Raw genomic sequence first — 18,916 nt, 5'->3', positions numbered from 1 at the left:
ACTACATTTATTGTGCTGTGGTGTTGTTTTGTTGAGTGTTTGTCTTCTTCCCTGGACCATAGTCTGCTTCGGGGCAATGACCTTGCTGACCTTGTTCAATGCCCTGGTCTCAGTGCCTAGCACAGTGCCCACGGGGGCACTGGATAAAATCTTGTTGAATGAACCGACCTGGAATTGGTCTTCTACTTCACTGCTTGGTTGGATTTGTGCGATTGTGGCTTACGCTGGTAGATTCAGTTTGTGATGTCCAAATGCAGTTAAAAAAACGTTACATATGTATGTATCCATGTAGCTATTACGTATCTGTCTGTTCATCCATCCATGTATCTATCATATATGTCTATCATCTGTATCTATCTGTTGGTCTATGTACCTATCCATCCATGTATGTATCATCTATCTATTTATCTACTGGAGTAAGAGACAAACTTCCTTAGAAAGCAAATGAGGGTTAGCCAACAGACCACTTCTTTTCTCCTCCCTCTGTGACTGCGCACCAGCCCAGTTGCCATTCCTCTTGGCTACCATCACCTAGATATAGTCTCTTCCATGGTTTTCTGCAAAGGCACCAAACAGAGGCTGAATATGTGCAATGTTCAGGATGGCTGTGAAAGACAAGGAGGAAACATGCTCTGCTGAGGCAGAGAAGAGATGGAGGAAGGCTTGGGGAGGCAAGCCTTGGATAGTCTAGATTCTTCTTACTGGGGACAGAGGGTGGGGCTCCCCGTGGCTCTCTTGTGAAACTTGTTTGGGGGGGCAGCTCTGTTTCCTTACAGAAAAACACCATCAGATAATCTCCAGCCTTCCTTAAAGACTGTTTCTCAGGGTAGAGGAAAGGCACCCTATTATCTGTTTGAGCTTCCGGTTATTTGTATTGCCCGGAAAGCTAAAGTCAACATCTACTTCTGTGTTCTGCATTGTGTACATTATTAAAGCCTCTGGGAAACTCATCCAGTTTCTTCTCCAGATGAGCTTCCCAGACTCTCTGGAAGACATTTAGAAACAGGCATCTCTTCAAACAGGCCATCAGAAAATAGTCTCTCAAAGGCAGGTTCTCTGTCTTCTAAAGGATACATTAGAGAATGCTTACTCATCATCCTTGTAGTTAGTAGGACTGACTGTCAGCTCAGCCTCTGGGCTAAGCACCGAGGTCAGGGATTCATGAGTGGGATCTGAGTCTGGTATCCCACTCTCAGAAAGCACTGTGGACACTGGAGTTCAGTCTGGGTTTGAGTCCTGCATGCGTGCCGAGTCGCGTTAGTCGTGTCCAACTCTTTGCAACCCTATGGACTGTAGCCCACTAGGTTCCTCTGTCCAAGGGGTTCTCCAGGCGAGTACTGGAGTGGCTTGCCGTGCCATCTTCCAGGGGATCTTCCCAACCCAGGAATCAAACCTGCATCTCCTGTGGCTCCTGCATAGCAGGCGGAATCTTGACCGCTGAGCCACCTGGAAGCGTGGGTTCGAGTCCTGCCCCTCATCAATTACATGGCAATTGACAACACTCTGAACCTCAGTTTTCTTGTCTTTAAGGCAGAGTAATAATACCTAGGTGTAGGATTGTGTAAGGACTGCCAGACTGTGTGTGGAGTAACTGACAAGGAGCAAGCATCCTCAGTGTCATCACTGTAGTATTAGACCCGGAACCTCTCCCTTCCTCATTCAGCCCAGACTTTGTTCCTGCTGCACTTGAGAAATGCTTCCAGCTGCCTTTGGAAGATGTTCATTCCATTTCTGGGCAAAATGTTAGTCAATAAGATCTCATTTAATTTGGTGGCAAGGGGACACCAAAGTGGTGACACCCACGTGCTTACTGGAACAACTGTTGCCGTAGCCGGGGATGTTCTGGGAAGCTTGGCTATTGCAGAAGCTGGTGAAAGCGAGTCAGCCGACGCGCTCCAGGCCTGTCTTTACTTGCTTGATGACAGGCAGTCTCCAAGGCTGCTTGTCTCAGCAGGATCTGCCTCTTCCTGCCTTCAGTGCTGACAGTTGGCATGAGGAGGAGGAGATGGTATTTCCCTCCCTCTTCGGGAGAAGCACTCCTTTACCTGGTCTCAGAGTATAGAAAGACCCTTAGGGGCAATTTAATGCAGTAGCTTCCTTCTCATTCTGGAAATTTTGAAGTTCCTCAGGGTCCACTGCTTCCCCCAGAAGCCCAGGCTTGGAATTTCCTGCTTGTGGAGGGGTTGGGGCTGGGGACCAGCTTTTGAACACATGAAGTGCCCACCCTTCAATCATATTGGGATGTTCAATCCTCTTATCTCCCCCAAATACTTTAATTACCTTTAACTGCTTAGTTCTGTTCGCCTTTAAAGAAAGGAAGATCCGGCCCCTCCCCGCCGCACCTCAGAAGTGACTGAAACTTTGCATCTTTTGATAGGAGTGTTTGCCTTTGTGTCACATTCTCATTTTGCTTTTAGTTTCTTAAGAGTGTGGTTGCAGACTGCTGTTTGGGCTGAAACAAGACTATCAAAACACAAACAATTGCTTGTAGTGTAAATACGTTATAAATCAGAACCCAGGGGTCCCCTTGATATCTGGGAGAGCTGGGGCTGATCATGCAAGATGTTTTTTTTTAATCTTCCTGTGGGAGAAGGAAAAAGATTGACATTTACTGAACACTTGTTATGAACCAAACTCAACGCTGATGCTTTCCCGTGAGTTTATTATCTAACTGCCATAAACCTCTCTTTGAGGTTTGCAGCAAATATCCATTCAGTAAATGAATGACTGCATTTCCTCAGAGCCATTTTATAGGCTGAGAAACTGAGACTCATAAAGATGAAGTAACTTGCCCAAGAAGGCTTTGCTCTCATGTGGTGGGGCTGAAATTCAATCCTCTCCCTCTAATACCACACCAACGTTCCCACTCAGTCTTATGGGACCCATCCTATCCTCTCCATCTCCAGAATTGGAGGCCTTAAAGCTTCAAGGCATCTCCTTTTCCTGAGAATCTGGGTTTTTCTGGCTTCTTGAAAATGAATGGTCTTGAAACAGTTTAGTACTACGGAGAGTCATCTTTGGGAAAACAGGTGGAGCGAACCTCCCTCTTTGCTTTCTGTACTGGCAGCGGGACCTGCGAGACCACCAGAGATCAGGGAGTCAACCAAGAGTGGGCGTCTCGACTTCCAGGGGTGCAGGTGGGATCTGTTCGAAAGCACCTCACTGGAGGATTGTCTCACAACTAAAGAATGGTCTGAGTTGGCCCGCGATGCTGAAATTTGCTACAGGGAGCACTGGGGCTGTTTGTAATAATTTAGGAGTAGTCTCTCTAAGGGAATCCGCGATCCTGGCTGTGCTGCTCTTAATTGAAACCATTCTCTCCTGCCGACTTCGATGGGGCAGGTTCTACTAGTCTCTGTGGGCTGGAAGGCGTTTAGTTGGTGTAATCGGAGAGCAGGATACTGGTAACACTCTTGTTTCGTCTATTATTTCTTTTTGTTGGCCGCTCCAGCCTGCTTGACGCACACCACCGCCGCCTTGATTCCAGAGGGAAATACCACAACCCTGCAGGCAAGAGGGAGCCACTCGGGTTTAGAGAACAAGTTTAAAAGAAACGTAGACCTGTCCTTCTAAAGGCAGAGCGTTGGGTTGGCCAAGGGACCTAGAGACTACCAAAGCCAACTTCTTCCTGGGTCTGATAAAGAAACTGAAGCCTTACTGATGAGTACTGGTGGCTTATTAGTGAGAAGTCAAACTGTAGATCCCAGGTCACTGGACTCTAATGTATTTCCCACAAAACTAAAGAAACATCTATTGGGCACCATACTATGAATCAGACATCACAGATATAAAGATGAACAAGGAATGGTCCTAATGGAACCCATTTTGATTCTATGGGTTAGTATCACTTGAGGCAGACTTCTTCCAAGAATAGTGTTTTATAAGTAGTGTCTGTCTATCCATCTATCCATTCATCTGTCCGATGACTTCTTCCTCCCTTCCTTCCTTCCTTTCTGCTTTTCCCTCTTCCTTCTTTCTTTCCTTCCTATCTGTCAATTGCACGTATTGTATAGAGCGGGGGCTTGTGTATCTGAATAATTAGGCTCCTGACTCCTAACTGGGAGTCTTGAGTGGCTGTTACCGGTGATACAGTGAATGGCTGGCCAGTTTATCAAGAATTGTCAGAGCAGGAGGCTCTTAGCCTTAAATACACTTTAATCTTTGAGATGATTGTCTAATATTAATCAAATCCCAGCCACTTTACTAAGCATCAGGTACTTTGCCACCTATTTCAAGTGCGTGTCTTCATTTGCACTTAGAAGCACCCCATGAGGGAGTTGCTGCCTTTTCTTTAGTAAGGAAGAAATGAGGCCGAAAGGTTAAGAAAACATGGTGTGCCTAACATTCCGCCAGACCCCAAGCTGGGCTTTGGACTCAAGTCTCTCTAATGTGAAAGACTATGAGCTTGGCTGCTGTACCATCTTACAATACCATGGGGGTGATTGCTCCATCACCCTAGTGACTGTAAACTCCGAGAGGCTGAAGATGCTGGGAGGTTCTTGTAAGCCTTCAGGGCTGGTGCGTGGACTTAGCACAGTTGCAGTCTGATGGGCTTGCTCTGTCACGCTGATTTGCCTCCTTCGAGTTCAGGCAAAGACCCAGAATGGGTGTCTGCAGCCCACTTCCATCAACTCGGTACCCAGCTAATGGCTCAAGTGGACACCAAAGCTGGCTCATTCAGTTATGGCTCAAGTGGACACCGAAGCTGGCTCATTCACTTATGGCTCAAGTGGACACCGAAGCTGGCTCATTCACTTATGGCTCAAGTGGACACCGAAGCTGGCTCATTCAGTTGCCTTGGCCTTTGCCTTCCAAGTCTCCCGTGTTTATCTTAAGTCCACATTCTAGGGACATCTCGTCATGGACCCTGGAAGGCAAAGATGAATTCCAAATATGATTTAATCTCTCTCTGTTTGTGTATAGGTATTTTCTTTTGTCAGGTATCTGATCTCACCAAGAGCCCCATAATAAATAAGGAAAATATACCCAACAGCTTCATAAAAGAGTGAGCCTCAGACCACACAGACTGCCAGAAGAGGCAGCCTGTTCATCTTTTATTTTCGTGTAGTACCATCGCTACCCCAGACTGCCTTATTTATATTCTCTGCATTTCCCTGTATGGCTGTCTTGTTTCCCCACACTAGCACATAAGCTCTTTTAGGGCAGGGACCTTGTGTGTCCTCAGCTGCCAGGGTTGTATCTTCTAGAAAGGGCTTTGAATGTATGCCTTGCACCATGCCCTAGGGAGACCAATAGTGACCTGAGAGGCACAGATTTCATAGGAAGAGTTCTTGTCATCCTCATCCTAGAGCTTCTAGGATGCCCCTCAAATGTCCATGGTGAAAAGAGTTTAGGCCTTCACCCAGGTGTGGTCTCTTTCCGTGTCCAGTGACCGTTTATTTGAAGGAAAATCCAGATGTTATTTTCTTTGACAGCTTGGCAGAAGGGTCACTTGTAACCTTCTCTATTTCCAAGCCTCCTGGCTTTTTTGTGTGAGCCATGTTCCTTAAGAGCAGGAAGTTATATTTGGCCCACTCCGGCGATGCATGAAATGGTAAAGATTTTGGTCCAAACTCTGTGGCTTGAGTCGGATTTAAAAGCTTGTCAGGAATGAGTTCTCTGGAGCCTGGCATTTGCATCTGGCATCTGTGGTTACAGATGAGATTTCAGAGATTGAAAGCTCAGGAAGAGGTGTGAATTACAAGCTCTTAGCTCACAGGGCAGTTGGAACTGTACTGATCCTAGAAATCTTCTGGCCCAGATTTTTTAAAATATCCCCATGATCCAGCGTCTCCCCTTGTAGGGTCTCTGTTTTGAAACATTTGTATTAATCCTTTTTTTTTTCCTTTGGTAAATTCTTTTTCCCGAACTTTTTTTTTTTTGATTGGAGTGTAATTTCTTTACAATGCTGTGCTAGTTTCTGTTGTACAACTAAGTGAATCAGTTACATGTATACATACATTCCCTCCCTCTTGGACTTCCCTCTACCACCCGCCCTCCCCCCCAGTCCCAACCATCTAGGTCATCACAGAGCACAGAGCTGAGCTCCTTGTGTTATATAGCAGCTTCCCAATAGCTATCTGTTTTACAGATGGTAGTGTATATATCGGAGAAGGCGATGGCACCCCACTCCAGTACTCTTGCCTGGCAAATCCCATGGACGGAGGAGCCTGGTAGGCTGTAGTCCATGGGGTCGCTAAGAGTTGGACACGACTGAGCGACTTCACTTTCACTTTTTACTTTCATGCATTGGAGAAGGAAATGGCAACCCACTCCAGTGTTCTTGCCTGGAGAATCCCAGGAAAGGGGAAGCCTGGTGGGCTGCCGTCTATGAGGTTGCACAGAGTCGGACACGACTGAAACAACTTAGCAGCAGCAGCAGCAGTGTATATACGATTCTAATCTCAGTTCATCCTACCCTTCCCTTCTCTGTGTCCATATATCCGTTCTCCACGTCTGCGTTTCTATTCCTGCCCTGCAAATAGGTTCATTGGTACCATTTTTTTTCTAGATTCTACATACATGTATTAATATATGATATTTGTTTTTATCTTTCTGACTAACTTCACTCTGTATGACAGATTCTAGGTCCATCCACATCTCTGCAAAGGACTCAATTTTGTTCCTTTTTATGGCTAAGTAATGTTCCAAAAGCATCTGGAGAAGGAATAATGGTCGGGTTCTTGAACTGCGAAGGAGACTGTGACTCACATGGGTGCACACACACCGTTCTTCACTTTAGCATCTGATAGAGGGAGAGAGAGAGAAACGTAATCTATGAGAGAATGACTGAGTCACAGAAACACAACCTGATTTCCAAGCCCTCCTAATTCAAAATCGGTGGAAATCTAGAATTCTCCTTGGTCACTTTAATACTTGTTGTTATCAGTACATGCTTTTGTAGCTGCATCAGTTCACTGCTGTTGTATTTGAAGAGGAAAGGGGCAACCTAAAGGCCTGGTTCTTGTTCTATCTCAATCCATGTAAAGGTGGCAGGCTGCCTGACCCCTTAATAGTGAAAACTTGGACAAATTGTTTTCTTCTTTTTGGATATCATAAGAGTCTGTAGTCCAAGTACCAAAATTCAGAAATAAGAAAAACAGGTAAAATGTCAACAATTAAATATTAAAATGCCAATTAATTAAATGTTTAATTTGACATAATTAACTTATAGAGGCAACTTACATTTAATTATATAAATAAATGAATAGGAAAAGAACAGGTTTCTTAACCTCTCTAAATGGTAGTTTTCTTATCTGTAATAAGGTCTGATCAGCAATTGTCCTTATATCATACATTTGTTGTGGGAACTAAATGAGACAGTCAGTGGGAAGCACTTAGCACACAGTAGGTGCTCCATTCTGGGTAATATGGCAGAGAAGCCCAGCCAGAGGTCCAGCAGTAGGACCTGTCCCAGCCACACCCAACAGGGTCCTTGCATTTCCAGCCCCTAGTGTGAGAGTCTCTGTGCCCCACGCAGAGGAGGGTGGCTTTAGTAAACGCCTAAACTAACTCATGTCAGAGACCAGGTATAATTCCGTCGTTTGACTTGTGACTATGCCAGTTTCATAGTCGAATGTTGAGTCAGTTGTGCTCTGAACCTCACCTGTTTCATCTGCAAAATGGAGTTGATGATTTGACCTCTAAAAGCCGTTCTGAGGATCCCATGGTAGGACTTGATTACCACACCTAGATTAATGTTTAACACCAAAAAGCCGCTCCATAGATTCCAGAATCTTCTCTTCATCCCTTGAAAGGATGCTGGGAGAGATAGAGTCAAGGAATTCAAATCCAAGTTGGAGATACCCCAGACTGGGCAGTCCTGCTGGGCTCTGTGGGAATTGGTGCTGGCCATCTGTTCCCCTCAGCCTGGATGGCTCTGCCTTGGAGGACAGCAGCTTCACCTCAGTTTCTGGATCTGTCAAGCCACTCAAGTCCATTGCTGATCAGCTCCCATCACTGTAGATTAGGTTTGGAAAGGCAGACTTAGCTATCTTCTCTCCAACCTTTAAGGAAAACTTTACACTGCAAGGCATTTTTATTGAGACTGATGAGAGCATTTTTTTTTAAATTACTAAGCTTGGATCACTTATAAAGCATTTTATGCAATGTGTTTGATTTGGGCCTCAGCCTTCAGGCTTCAGAGCCTTGTACTAATGACTTAGTGCTCTGACCCTCTGCTTCCATATCTGTCACAGGGGTGACTAACCCTCTTAGGATGCTTTGGAGCCCCTGGCACACAGCATGCCTTGCCAAGCAGTGGTTATCATTGCTATTATGGGCCCCTACTGCAGTGGTTTCCTGAGTGTTCCATGCAGCTTCTTAGAAAGCATTGTGGAGGGTATCAGGACCTTGGTGGGGTGGGGTGGGGTGGGGGCTGGGCAAGAATGAGCTGCTGTTGGATCCAGGGTCTTGGATCTGCCCCTTCATCCTCACTCCAGCTCTCATGGAAGCAGCTCTGCTTTCCTCCATTCTTAAATATTGTGGTTCTGCCTAAGACATCATTGGGAGGAGAAGGGAAGGTAAAGTATGAAAACCATCACCCTTCTGTCTGAATGCTGCCACTTTTCCCGTTTGCTGGCTGACACCCAAGGTGGAAAGGGCAGAACCACAGATAATGGGGAAAATCAGAATACCTCGAAAATCTGAGTTGAGGTCTGGGTTTTATTCAAATTCTGTAAGACTTAGGAGTCTCTGAATCTCTTGCTCGTTAGTTTCTTCATCTGTAAAATGGGGCCATAGTACCTACCTGATGGGCCTCACAGGGCTGCCTTTGGATGTAGAAATGCTTCATAACTGGAGATGGAAAGACCCCACCATAGTGATATGACTGACACCTGCTTGTGCTTTGACCCACCTGTTCTGCTGGGGTTGGAGCCTGTATGCATCTTAATCAATGTTAGATTTTTGAAAAGTGTTGAGATGTTCATATTACCCCAGGTGTGCATCTGGCTTCTCCCTGCTTTATCCTACTAGCTCAAGCATTTCCTAACTCCTCCCTTCATCCTGGGAGGCAGGAAGTTTAGGCGTGAACCAGAAATCGAGAGTGATTTATTCAAGGTCACACAGCTCATAATGAATAAGATTTAGGCTAGAACCCCTTCGCCCCTCTCCCAGATGAGGCCCTACGGGTCATCTGTGTGTCAGTGACTCACTAACCACCCCGAAAAGCAGCTATTATCCGTGAGTGACAGTCTCAGCCCACCTCAGCTCTCATGAAGTGTGCTGTGCTTTGTTGGTCAGTCATGTCTGACTCTTTGCAACCCCATGGACTGAACCCCGCCAGGCACATCTGTCCATGGGGTTCTGCAGGCAAGAATACTGACATGGGTTGACATGCCCTCCTCCAAGGGATCTTCCCAACCCAAGGGATTGAACCCAGGTCTCCTGTACTGCAGGCGATTCTTTATTGTGTGAGCCATCAGGGAAGCCCAAGAATACTGGAGTGGATAGCCCAGCCCTTCTCCAGGGGATCTTCCTGACCCAGGAACCAAACTAGGGTCTCCTGCATTGTAGGCGGATTCTTTACCAGCTGAGCTACCAGGGAAGCCCCTCGTGAAGTACTCCCCTCAAAATAAAACCAGCCAGTTCCTCAAAGATCTGGCTCCAGACCTGAACCAGAGCTGTACCTGAACTAGATAGGTGATACAACTGTAACTACCCACCCCCTCGCCACCAGAGTATATATAGGTATGAAATAAAGTAGGACCTCTTTTTTCTTTTCTGCTTGCAACAGGAAAAACCCCATGTGGGCTCCTGAGATACTTTCTCATTTGTTTTTAACCACATCCTGGGTTTGTGTTAGTCAGTCTGTTAAACAGATATGATCCAAAAAAGAAGAAAACAGAAGAAAACAAAGGTCTTAGGCCCAGAGCCGAGCATTTTCTGGTTGCCATGGTGACATGTAGGGGTACACGCTGTGGTTTCTCTCCCTCAGCTGTCTTCCCGGAGACTCGTTCATCAAAACCACTTAGCCTCACAGAACTGGGTACTGAGGTGACAGTTCTGGGACACACTCTCCTTGGCCAGAAAGACTGTTGGATCCAGGATCAGGAGTGGGGGCCTAAACAGGCCTTCCCACCCTCTCCTCTCCCCCAGTTCCCATCCTTCCACCAGGAGGCAGGGGTGGGGGCTCTTTCTTTAGACTCTGTACAAACAAGCTAAGAGCTTCATGGGGTTGGTCCTTGGGAGGCCTAGACTGAAGGGTCAGGGCAGTGGCTGAGAGCCCCTGCACTTTCCTCTGACAGAGCGGATGTGATAGGTCCTGGTTGGTTCAGTGTTGGCTGCCATGACAGGCTCCTTGGACAAGAGGCTGAGAGGCCAGAGGATAGAGTCAGGCGCCAAGAAATTGGGGTGCATTTCCCTTCTGAGCGCCAAGAGATGAAAAGCTCAGTTGAAAGCCACCCAGGACACATTCTGGAGGAAATTCTCTGGGGATGATGGTGTATGAGTATTTTCTCTGCTCATTAAACCCTCACCCGCCTCCAGGGCAATTCCGGGAGAGACTGAGTCACCCAAGCCTCATGGTCTGCCTGGGGCAGCCAAAGGCGATTCGGCCACTGAGCGTGATTTTGGCATGGTTCAGAAGGGGATGCTGAACAATAGACCCTTTCATCAGGCGCCCATCACATGGGCATCAGGGGATGGGGGCGAGAGATGTGGGGCAGCAGGAATGCTGCCAGCCTTCTGGACTGGCAGACCTGCTTGGCAGCAGGGGCTGTAATTGCCAGGAAGACTCCTAGATGGAAACTTCTGGGCTTTGAAGACATTAAACAATCACAATGAAGAACAGAATGGTTTCTTCGTGTCCCATTGACACTGTGGACTGTGGCCTTTATTGGAACGGCTTGCTCAGGCCTCTTATAAAAGCAAGCTCAGTAGTCAGAGCACTGGACAGGGGGTCCAAAATCTAGCAATTATGGACCCCGGAGGTCCTGCTTCTCTCACAACTGGCTAGGGGGCCATGCTCAGTCATTGTGGATTTTTGTTTCCTCTTGTGTCTCCTGAGAATTTGGTTAGTTGCTCCCTATTATCCCGCCTGGCTTTAAACACAGGTGATCCAATTAGCAATAATGCTTTTTTAAAAAATTGACCTTTTCTCTCCCTAATTCTGATCAGAATCAGTTCAATTAGATTTGTGAGTTGCATAACCTTTTCCAGACATGAACTCAGCAAATCAGAAGATAGAAAGAGGATCCTGGCTAACTCATGATAAACGGTATAAAGGTGAAAAATGTGGAGAGCCCACAGGTGCTTTTGTCTTGCATGTGATTGACTCCAGGAGTTTGATGGAGTGAATGGAGTGTCATGACCCAGCTGGAATGGCCTGGTCTGTTGAAATTTGTAGGCTGGTCATCAGATATCTCAAAATGTCACAGGGACAGCCTGTGGTCTGGCATCCCAGTCCTAGGCCAACCTGTCTTCATTCTGCCCTGCCTGACTTCTGCCAGAGTCCTCAGACTGTAAAGGGCAGAAGGGGCCTGAGGCTGCAGCTGGGGTTGGAGCCTTTGATCTTCAAGGGGATGACGGGAAGAGGACAAGTAGGATGAGAAAGAGGAAGCCAGCCTTCTGTTGGGGAAAGTCAGCAAACACAGGGACCTCCTTGGCATCTTTGCCTCGGGGACAGGGTGTAAGTTCCATTAGTTCAGGTCTTCCCACTGACATCTTCCCAAACTCTTAGGAGAAGTGCCCTACCCTTTTAAGCCTCTGGTCCAGAATCAAGAGACCTGTGATCTTAAAATAATACTTGAGCTTATTAGCTCAAATTCCTCTCTGCAGAGCCCTCTTTTAATTCTCACCTCTTTGCACCTTACAAACCACGTGGAGAAGAACTAGGTTTCCTGTAGCTCAGCATCTGTCCCACGCATGAGGTGCCGCTTAACACTGCATTGTGATCAGCCAGACTGCCCAATCGGAAATCTGGTCTGTTGGGCCCTGGCTCACGTCATTCCTGTCTTCTCAAAGAATCAGTTCCCTTCCATGTCAAATGGGGCTAATAAAAGTGCCTGCCATATACCACCACCACTGTGAGAATTAAATGAAATTTTAGGTGTAAAATATTAAAAACCTCATAGGGGTCCAATTAGGTGCTGGATGAACGTTTGCAGTTATTATCATGGCCGTGGAAAGTGCACAAGTCACTCAGTCGCACGAAGTGGCCTTCTCACGGTCTTCAAGAAGACCAGCTTCCCCAGACTCACAGCCTACTCTGGTGGGACCAAATCAGGAAACAAAAGTCTCATTCTGCCTTAATGCTGTCTCACCCTTTCTGAGGAGATGGCGGAAGGGGCCAGGCCCATCTAGGTGGCGCCTGTTGGAAAACACACTAATTCATTGGGGGCCATCTGAAGAAGTCTGGCTCGGAAAACTGAGCCTCTGGGCACAGCATGACTGCAGATGGTCTCCCGGGGTCTGCACGTGGGGTGCCCCATGTGTGTCCTCGAGACGTCTCAGGAGATCCGGCCTCAAGGGTCCCTATGACAGGATGCAAAAAGGCCTTGCTCATCTTGGAGAGGATGACTGTGAAGTCCAGACAGACAACACTGGCAACAGAGCTGGAAGTTGGTCTCTGCAACGTTTGCTTTCAGGGAAAACCGCATAAGTTCTCAGAAGCAAACTCTTCAAGACATTTGAAATATCTACTGGGGAATTCTCAACCAGGGCCAGCTGCTGATTCTTTTAGACACGATGCGGGGAGTGGACCTGAGACGTGTTTTGTTTGTAGCTCACACAATCTGTTTGTCCTGGGGGGAAGTGGGGAAGCATTTCCTCCCTTCATTTGTTCCATGGGTGCCTACCTCTATGGTACTGCACAGGGTCCTGGGGAGAGACGCAGTCACTGCTCCCAGGAAGCCCACAAGGAAGTTCCAAAATTTTAGAATCCTGGAATTTCTCATTAGTGAAGAAACCTTAAAGGAAGATCTTCTGGAAGAGGGCATGGCAGCCCACTCCAGTATTCTTGCCTGGAGAATCCCATGGAAAGAGAAGCTTGGTGGGCTATAGTCCATGGGGTCACAAAGAGTCAGACTCAAATGAGTGACTAACACTTTCACTTGAAAGATAATAATTTCTTACAATTCTTTACCTGTTTCTGTCATAGACATCTTTGAGAAGCTAATGGAAACCCAGGGATGCTGTCTCCAGCGAAACACCTACACACGTGTACACGCTTGCATGCATATGCATGCAGATACATAGATACGTACATATACACAGAATCTTGCATATAAGTAATTTCACAGGTTGATAGACCCCTGAAGACCCGCTTATGAGAACTTCTTGTCCCTCAGCCCTGCTGGTCAGCTGTGTGACATCCCCTCCCCCACGCAACTCACCTCCTAGCAAAGTCTGGAGACCCTCAGAGGCGAGTTGGGTAAAGATTACACAGTGTGGTACTCTCAGAAGAGGCTGTGATTTTCTTCCACTTGTGAAGCGACTGGAGCAAACCAAGAAGCTACTCATCTCAGGCCCTAGGCAAGATTTTGAAATGTGCTGGGGTGATGTTACTAGAAAGATCTATTTTTCTTGATGTGAGTCTTAGTGAAAAATATAGGCAAGATTAATAGTGTTATGGGTCAGCTTTGGTTTATCCGAAAACAAATATACCTAGAACCCCGCGGAATTGGTGTCATAGCCCAGGAGTTGGAACCCTGACTCCCCGACTTGGGTGACTTTGGACACATTATTTAATTTGTTTGTGCCTCAGTTTCTTTCTCTCTAAAATGGGCTTGGCAGTAGTACCTATTCCATAGCACTTTTGTGAGAATTCATTTAGCTGAAGTAGATCACCCGCCTAATGAGTATAAAACACCCATTGGTATACTCTAATTAAGTGCCAAACATCATATGGAGTGTTTGACATGCTTTGTCTCATTTCACAGTCCCACAAACCCCGATGGCACTGTCATCCCATCAAGGAGAAGGCTGAGTGTCAGAGAGGAACTATCTATCTGTGTAATGCAGAGCTAGTAGCAATGTCAGGACTTTAAGCCAGGTATATCTGGGTATATCTCCTCTAAGTTGAACTACAAGGCTTCAATGTGAGTTGGTGCCAGGGAGTGGATTACACAGGTCTCTTGGTGAGCACGTTTTTTTGTGGTCTTCCTGACAGGCCACTGATAGAGCTCTTCCCACATGGACAGTGAGATCCTTGGGTGCCGGGCCCATGGTTCCTCTGTCCTCCTGGCAACCGCATCATAACAAACACTCTTCCTCCTTCAGACACCACCTTGAATCCGAAAGTGGCCTCCAACCATTAGTGTTACCCATCAGATCTCTCAGAGGGAGGAACATGGGATCACTCCTTTATTTCATGATTTATTGGAGACCAGAGGGCCCAGCGGAAAGCATTCTTGATTCATGTCCAGCTGGACAGGCTTATTGGAGAGATGCATTTGGCCATTTACTATTAGGCCCTTGAGTCACGGCAGCTCCTGGATCACAGAGATCTCTGTTTATCCAGAGCGATGCCCAGATATCTGGGGAGTCCTGCCTCGCTACAGGTGTTGGCAGTATGGCCATTGCCAGGGACACAGGAGGCTGTCCTGTGATTTGTGGTCCATGGCTACTCATGCCTCAGCCTTGCTCTAACTTAAACCTTGGGATATTTCTGGCTCTACATGGGGGAAGTTGAGAGTGCATAAAATGTTTTGTAAATTAGGTTTAGAAGTAGTGGCCTGGTGGTTAATCCTGTGGTGTCTTGGTGCCCAGACTGGCTGGGTTTGAATCCTAGCTCCATCGTTATGAGTTCTGTGAACCTGGGCATGTTTCTTCCCCTCTCTGTGCCTCAGTTTCTGTATCTGGAAAGTGGGGACAATAATATTACCTACCGTATACGGATAAAATGAGTTGCTGCGAAGTCGCTTCAGTCATGTCTGACTCTGTGCGACCCCGTAGATGGCAGCCTACCAGGCTCCTCTGTCCCTGGGATTCTCCAGGCAAGAACGCTGGAGTAGGGTGCTATTTCCTTCTCCAATGCATGAAAGTGAAAAGTGAAAGTGAAGTTGCTCAGTCGTGTCTTGACTCTTCGCGACCCCATGGACTGCAGCCTACCAGGCTCCTCCGTCCATGGGAGTTTCCAGGCAAGAGTACTGGAGTGGGGTGCCATTGCCTTCTCCATAAAATGAGTTAATACTTGTCAAATGGGTAGAAGAATGTCTGGCCTATACATCATAAGTGCACAATATGTGTTAACAGCTATTATTGCAGTTAGTATTACTAATACCCTTTGGGGGTAGTAATTTCTGCTTGTGTAAGTGTTAAGGAAGTGTTGGAAAGTCTTCATACATTTTGAAGACTTAACGGATACACAACCCTGAAAGGCTTGGTCCTTTTTAAGGCATGGGGGACCCAGAGGGGAGGAATGTGAATACTCTTGACCTGAAATGAAGGTTTTGGAACCATCTTTGGAATTCCCAGATGGCTGAATGCCATCAGGGCTAGGATAGGACCTTTTTTATGTGTGAGATTAAGATGAATATAAGCTGTGGAATCCTCACATTGCATAGAATTTCTTCATTCATCCAGCAGCCCCTTTTCTGAGATCTACTGCACGCCCTGTTTAATCTTCGTGTTTCCAGGAAGGCTGAAGCTAGATTTTATCCATGCTTTCTTGTCTTGGCTGACCATAAGCACACACCACACACACTATTCTCACGCACACGTAGAGACACCCTCACACTTGCGTGTGTGTTGTCTATCAAGGGATGTTGTTTGCTCCTCGTGGAACTCAAGAGATTTTATTCACAAGTATCAATCTGAATGGTTCCTTTCGTATTTGCATATTCTACATGCCAGGTGGCAAACTCAAATTTATGTTAATAACACAGAAACTGCCATTTAGCTCCAAGCCACCGTCCATGCCTCAGACTTTATATTTAACCTGCTGACGGCCACCCCCTGCCTCTCCTGGCATCTGCTGAGATCTCTCCTAACAGTCTCACCTCCAAGAAGCTGATTGGGAGGCTTTGTTTCTCTTTTGTAAGCTACACACAGAGGGCCTCCGGAAGGACAGTCACCCAGCGCAACAGTTTCTCTTGGCAAAGATTGGCCAACCGAAGCCAAAGCTGAAAATGTCAGTAAAAACAAACAGGATTTCAAAAGCGCCTTGTCCATTCCCCTCCTCTGTGCTCCTCTAGCCTCATCAGCCAAGCGTTGTGTGAGTGGCTTCCGAAGGACACCATTAGACCAGAAAGGAAATCCCCCAAACACATTTGCTCCATCTCACCTAGTTCTGACACTTTTTTAAAAGCACCTCTGCGCTGATAAAACAAAAGAAAACCACTTGATACTGCCTTATGTCTTCTCAAAGCTCCATTTCTTCTTTCACTATGTTCAGAATCGAGAGTGTGGAAAGGTTTCATAGTCCTCTTATCATCTCGGTTTGTAGTTTGTCAGACACTGTTTTCTCATGGTTGGAAGCTACTTCCTGCTCAGAGAGGAGAGAGCACTTGTTGTCCTTACAGTTCCATTAACACCCATCCTGTCTTCGTCATTAGGTCACAGTTGTTCAGGCGTATCCCTCCAGAGTGAAGACTGGTTCTAATGACATGAAAGGATTCCTGAGCACATGGGAATAAGTGAATCAGAGTGTGGGTTTTGGTGTTAAACAGACCTGAGATGGAACTCCAGCTCTGCCACTTAATTGCTGGGTGACTTTGGGAAGTCATTTCCTTTTTCTCAGCTCCAGTTTCTTCACCTATGAATAATATGTATATAACTTACCTATAAGTCACCTCGCAGGCTTCTTGAAAGATGATGCCACGCAGAACCCCAAAGAATCTAGGTACCCAGGGACACTGCAGTCACAGGCATCCCCACCCTGGCTATCAGCTCGGAACTGTATTGCTGAAACAGAACAGCTGGGATTCAGGAAGGCAGCTACAGGCTCTGGACAGCAATCCTCACTTCCTTGGGCAGCTCACTTTTCTGAGCCTCAGTTTTCTCAATGATGTGCTCAGTCGCTCAGTCGTGTCTCTCTGTGGTCCCATGGACTGTAGCCAGCCGGGCTCCTCTGTCCATGGTATTCTCCAGGCAAGAATCCTGGAGTGGGTTGCCGTTTCCTCCTCCAAGAGATCTTCCCAACCTAACGATCGAACTCAGGTCTCTTGTCTCCTGTGTTGGCAGGTGGGTTCTTTATCACTAGCGCCACCTGGACAGAATGTACAAGTGGTGCTACTTTCCTGCGTTTTATCTCAGATTTAAGCATGAGGCAGCAATGCTTTGACATGCTGCAGTGAAGGTGGAAGGCTCTGGCCAGTAGGGAAGATTATTTGGCTTTGCAATGAGGCTACTCTAAAACAAAGTTCTTACCCTTTCCAAATGATGGATGCAGAACAATCTAACTGTTTCTTTTCATCCCACAGATCTGAATATAACCTGCAGATATGCAGGCGTATTCCACGTGGAGAAGAATGGTCGCTACAGTATCTCTAAGACTGAGGCTGCCGACCTCTGCAAGGCCTTCAATAGCACACTGCCCACCATGGCCCAGATGGAGGCGGCCCGGAGCATAGGGTTTGAGACCTGCAGGTAAGGGACCAGCACCCGCCTACGCCCCAACTAAGCCCACTGAGGATGGCAAGCTGCCTGGGTCCAGGGGGCGGGGCTTAGACCCGGAAGCGTCCTCTCTGACACCTGAATGGCTGGTTGCCTGAAGAGTCGGCCCCACCCATGAATTTGGGCAAGTCAATCTGGAACCAGTATGACTACTAAAATTTAAGGCCAGCTAAAGACATCTTTGTGAGTCACAGCGGGGTTTCCCAGGGGAGGCTTTAAAGGTCGTAGGTTGGAATCCACTTGCTTGAACCCTCCTGGCAACAGCGCCTGCTCTGGGCTTTGAAGAAGCCGGCAATATCATTGTCAGAACCACAAGAAATTGAAAAACCAAGTAACTGTTTAAGATAAGTCCATGCCTGGTGGATCCTTGACCCTGTAGACTTGGCTGAAGCAGGTTTTTCAAACTATTTTTCTCTCTTTTGATTTTGTTTCTCTTTTGTGTTGCTCTGATTTGGGAGAAAAGGGCATGAAAATTATTAAGATGTATATTATTACAAGTGATTGCAAAGCAGTGACAGGAGTTGAAGGAGGCCTCCTGAGCTCCTCCTACTGGACCTCGCGGTGCTCAGGGAGCAGTCCTTAGGTCCTTTTGCTCCAGGATGTTCACAGCAGCCTCGCCTGTGTGTGCACACTCAGCTGCTCAGTCATGTTTGACTCTCTGCGACCCCATGGACTGTAGGCTGCCAGGCTGCTCTGTCCATGGAATTTTCCAGGCGAGAATATTGGAGTGGGTAGCCAGGGGATTTTTCTCGCACAGGGATTGAACCTGCATCTCTTGCATCTCCTGCGTTGGTAGGTGGACTCTTTACCACTGAGCCACTTGGGCAGCCCTCAGAGCAGGCATGGCCCTTATTTTCTGAATTTTTTTTATGGCCCTGTGGTAAGTGGTGCACATTAAGAGCAAGCAGTGGTGACCACTGTGGTGAGGTGTTTGCATTTGGTTTGTTTTCATGAGAAGAAGCCTAGGGAATCTGGACAACTTCGGTCCAGAGTTTCCGCCCCATCCTGCAGCCGCCCCTCTGCACTTCTGCAATGTGAGGTTAGGTAACACGGTTCTCTTTTCTCATTAACATGCTCATATACAAACACAGGCTGCTTTTTACAAAGTCACGCTGCAGAACTCTTTGGAAACCATTCAATGTAAGCTAAGTGCATCTATCCCCTGTCCTTGGGTAAGGCACTTGTATTCTGGGTGGGAACTGAGACTCTGAGGAAAACGAACTGAGCCTGATGAGGAAAATGAAGCATCTTTTCAGTTTTCCTAATATGGTGACCCCTAGCCATGCTTGGCTAGTGACATCTAATTAAAATTAAATAAAATCAGAACTTTGGCTCTTGGTGTCACTAACTATGTTTCAAG

The 18,916-nt window shown here is 46.9% G+C and overlaps 1 protein-coding gene across 8 annotated transcripts in view; it reads left to right on the top strand.

Annotated features, from left to right (window-relative positions):
- Positions 1-18,916, top strand: part of CD44 (CD44 molecule (Indian blood group)) — an 89,203-nt gene that overhangs the window by 18,832 nt on the left and 51,455 nt on the right. For all 8 annotated transcript variants that reach the window (XM_018059241.1, XM_018059245.1, XM_018059244.1 and 5 more), the window contains exon 2: positions 17,364-17,529. In XM_018059241.1, the coding sequence (XP_017914730.1) occupies positions 17,364-17,529 (166 nt within the window). The remainder of the gene's footprint in view (positions 1-17,363; positions 17,530-18,916) is intronic.

This window comes from Capra hircus, chromosome 15 (genome assembly GCF_001704415.2).
Source record: "Capra hircus breed San Clemente chromosome 15, ASM170441v1, whole genome shotgun sequence".
Taxonomy (NCBI): domain Eukaryota; kingdom Metazoa; phylum Chordata; class Mammalia; order Artiodactyla; family Bovidae; genus Capra; species Capra hircus.
Note: the sequence above shows the minus strand (reverse complement) of the source record. Positions and strands in the feature narration are given on the sequence as shown.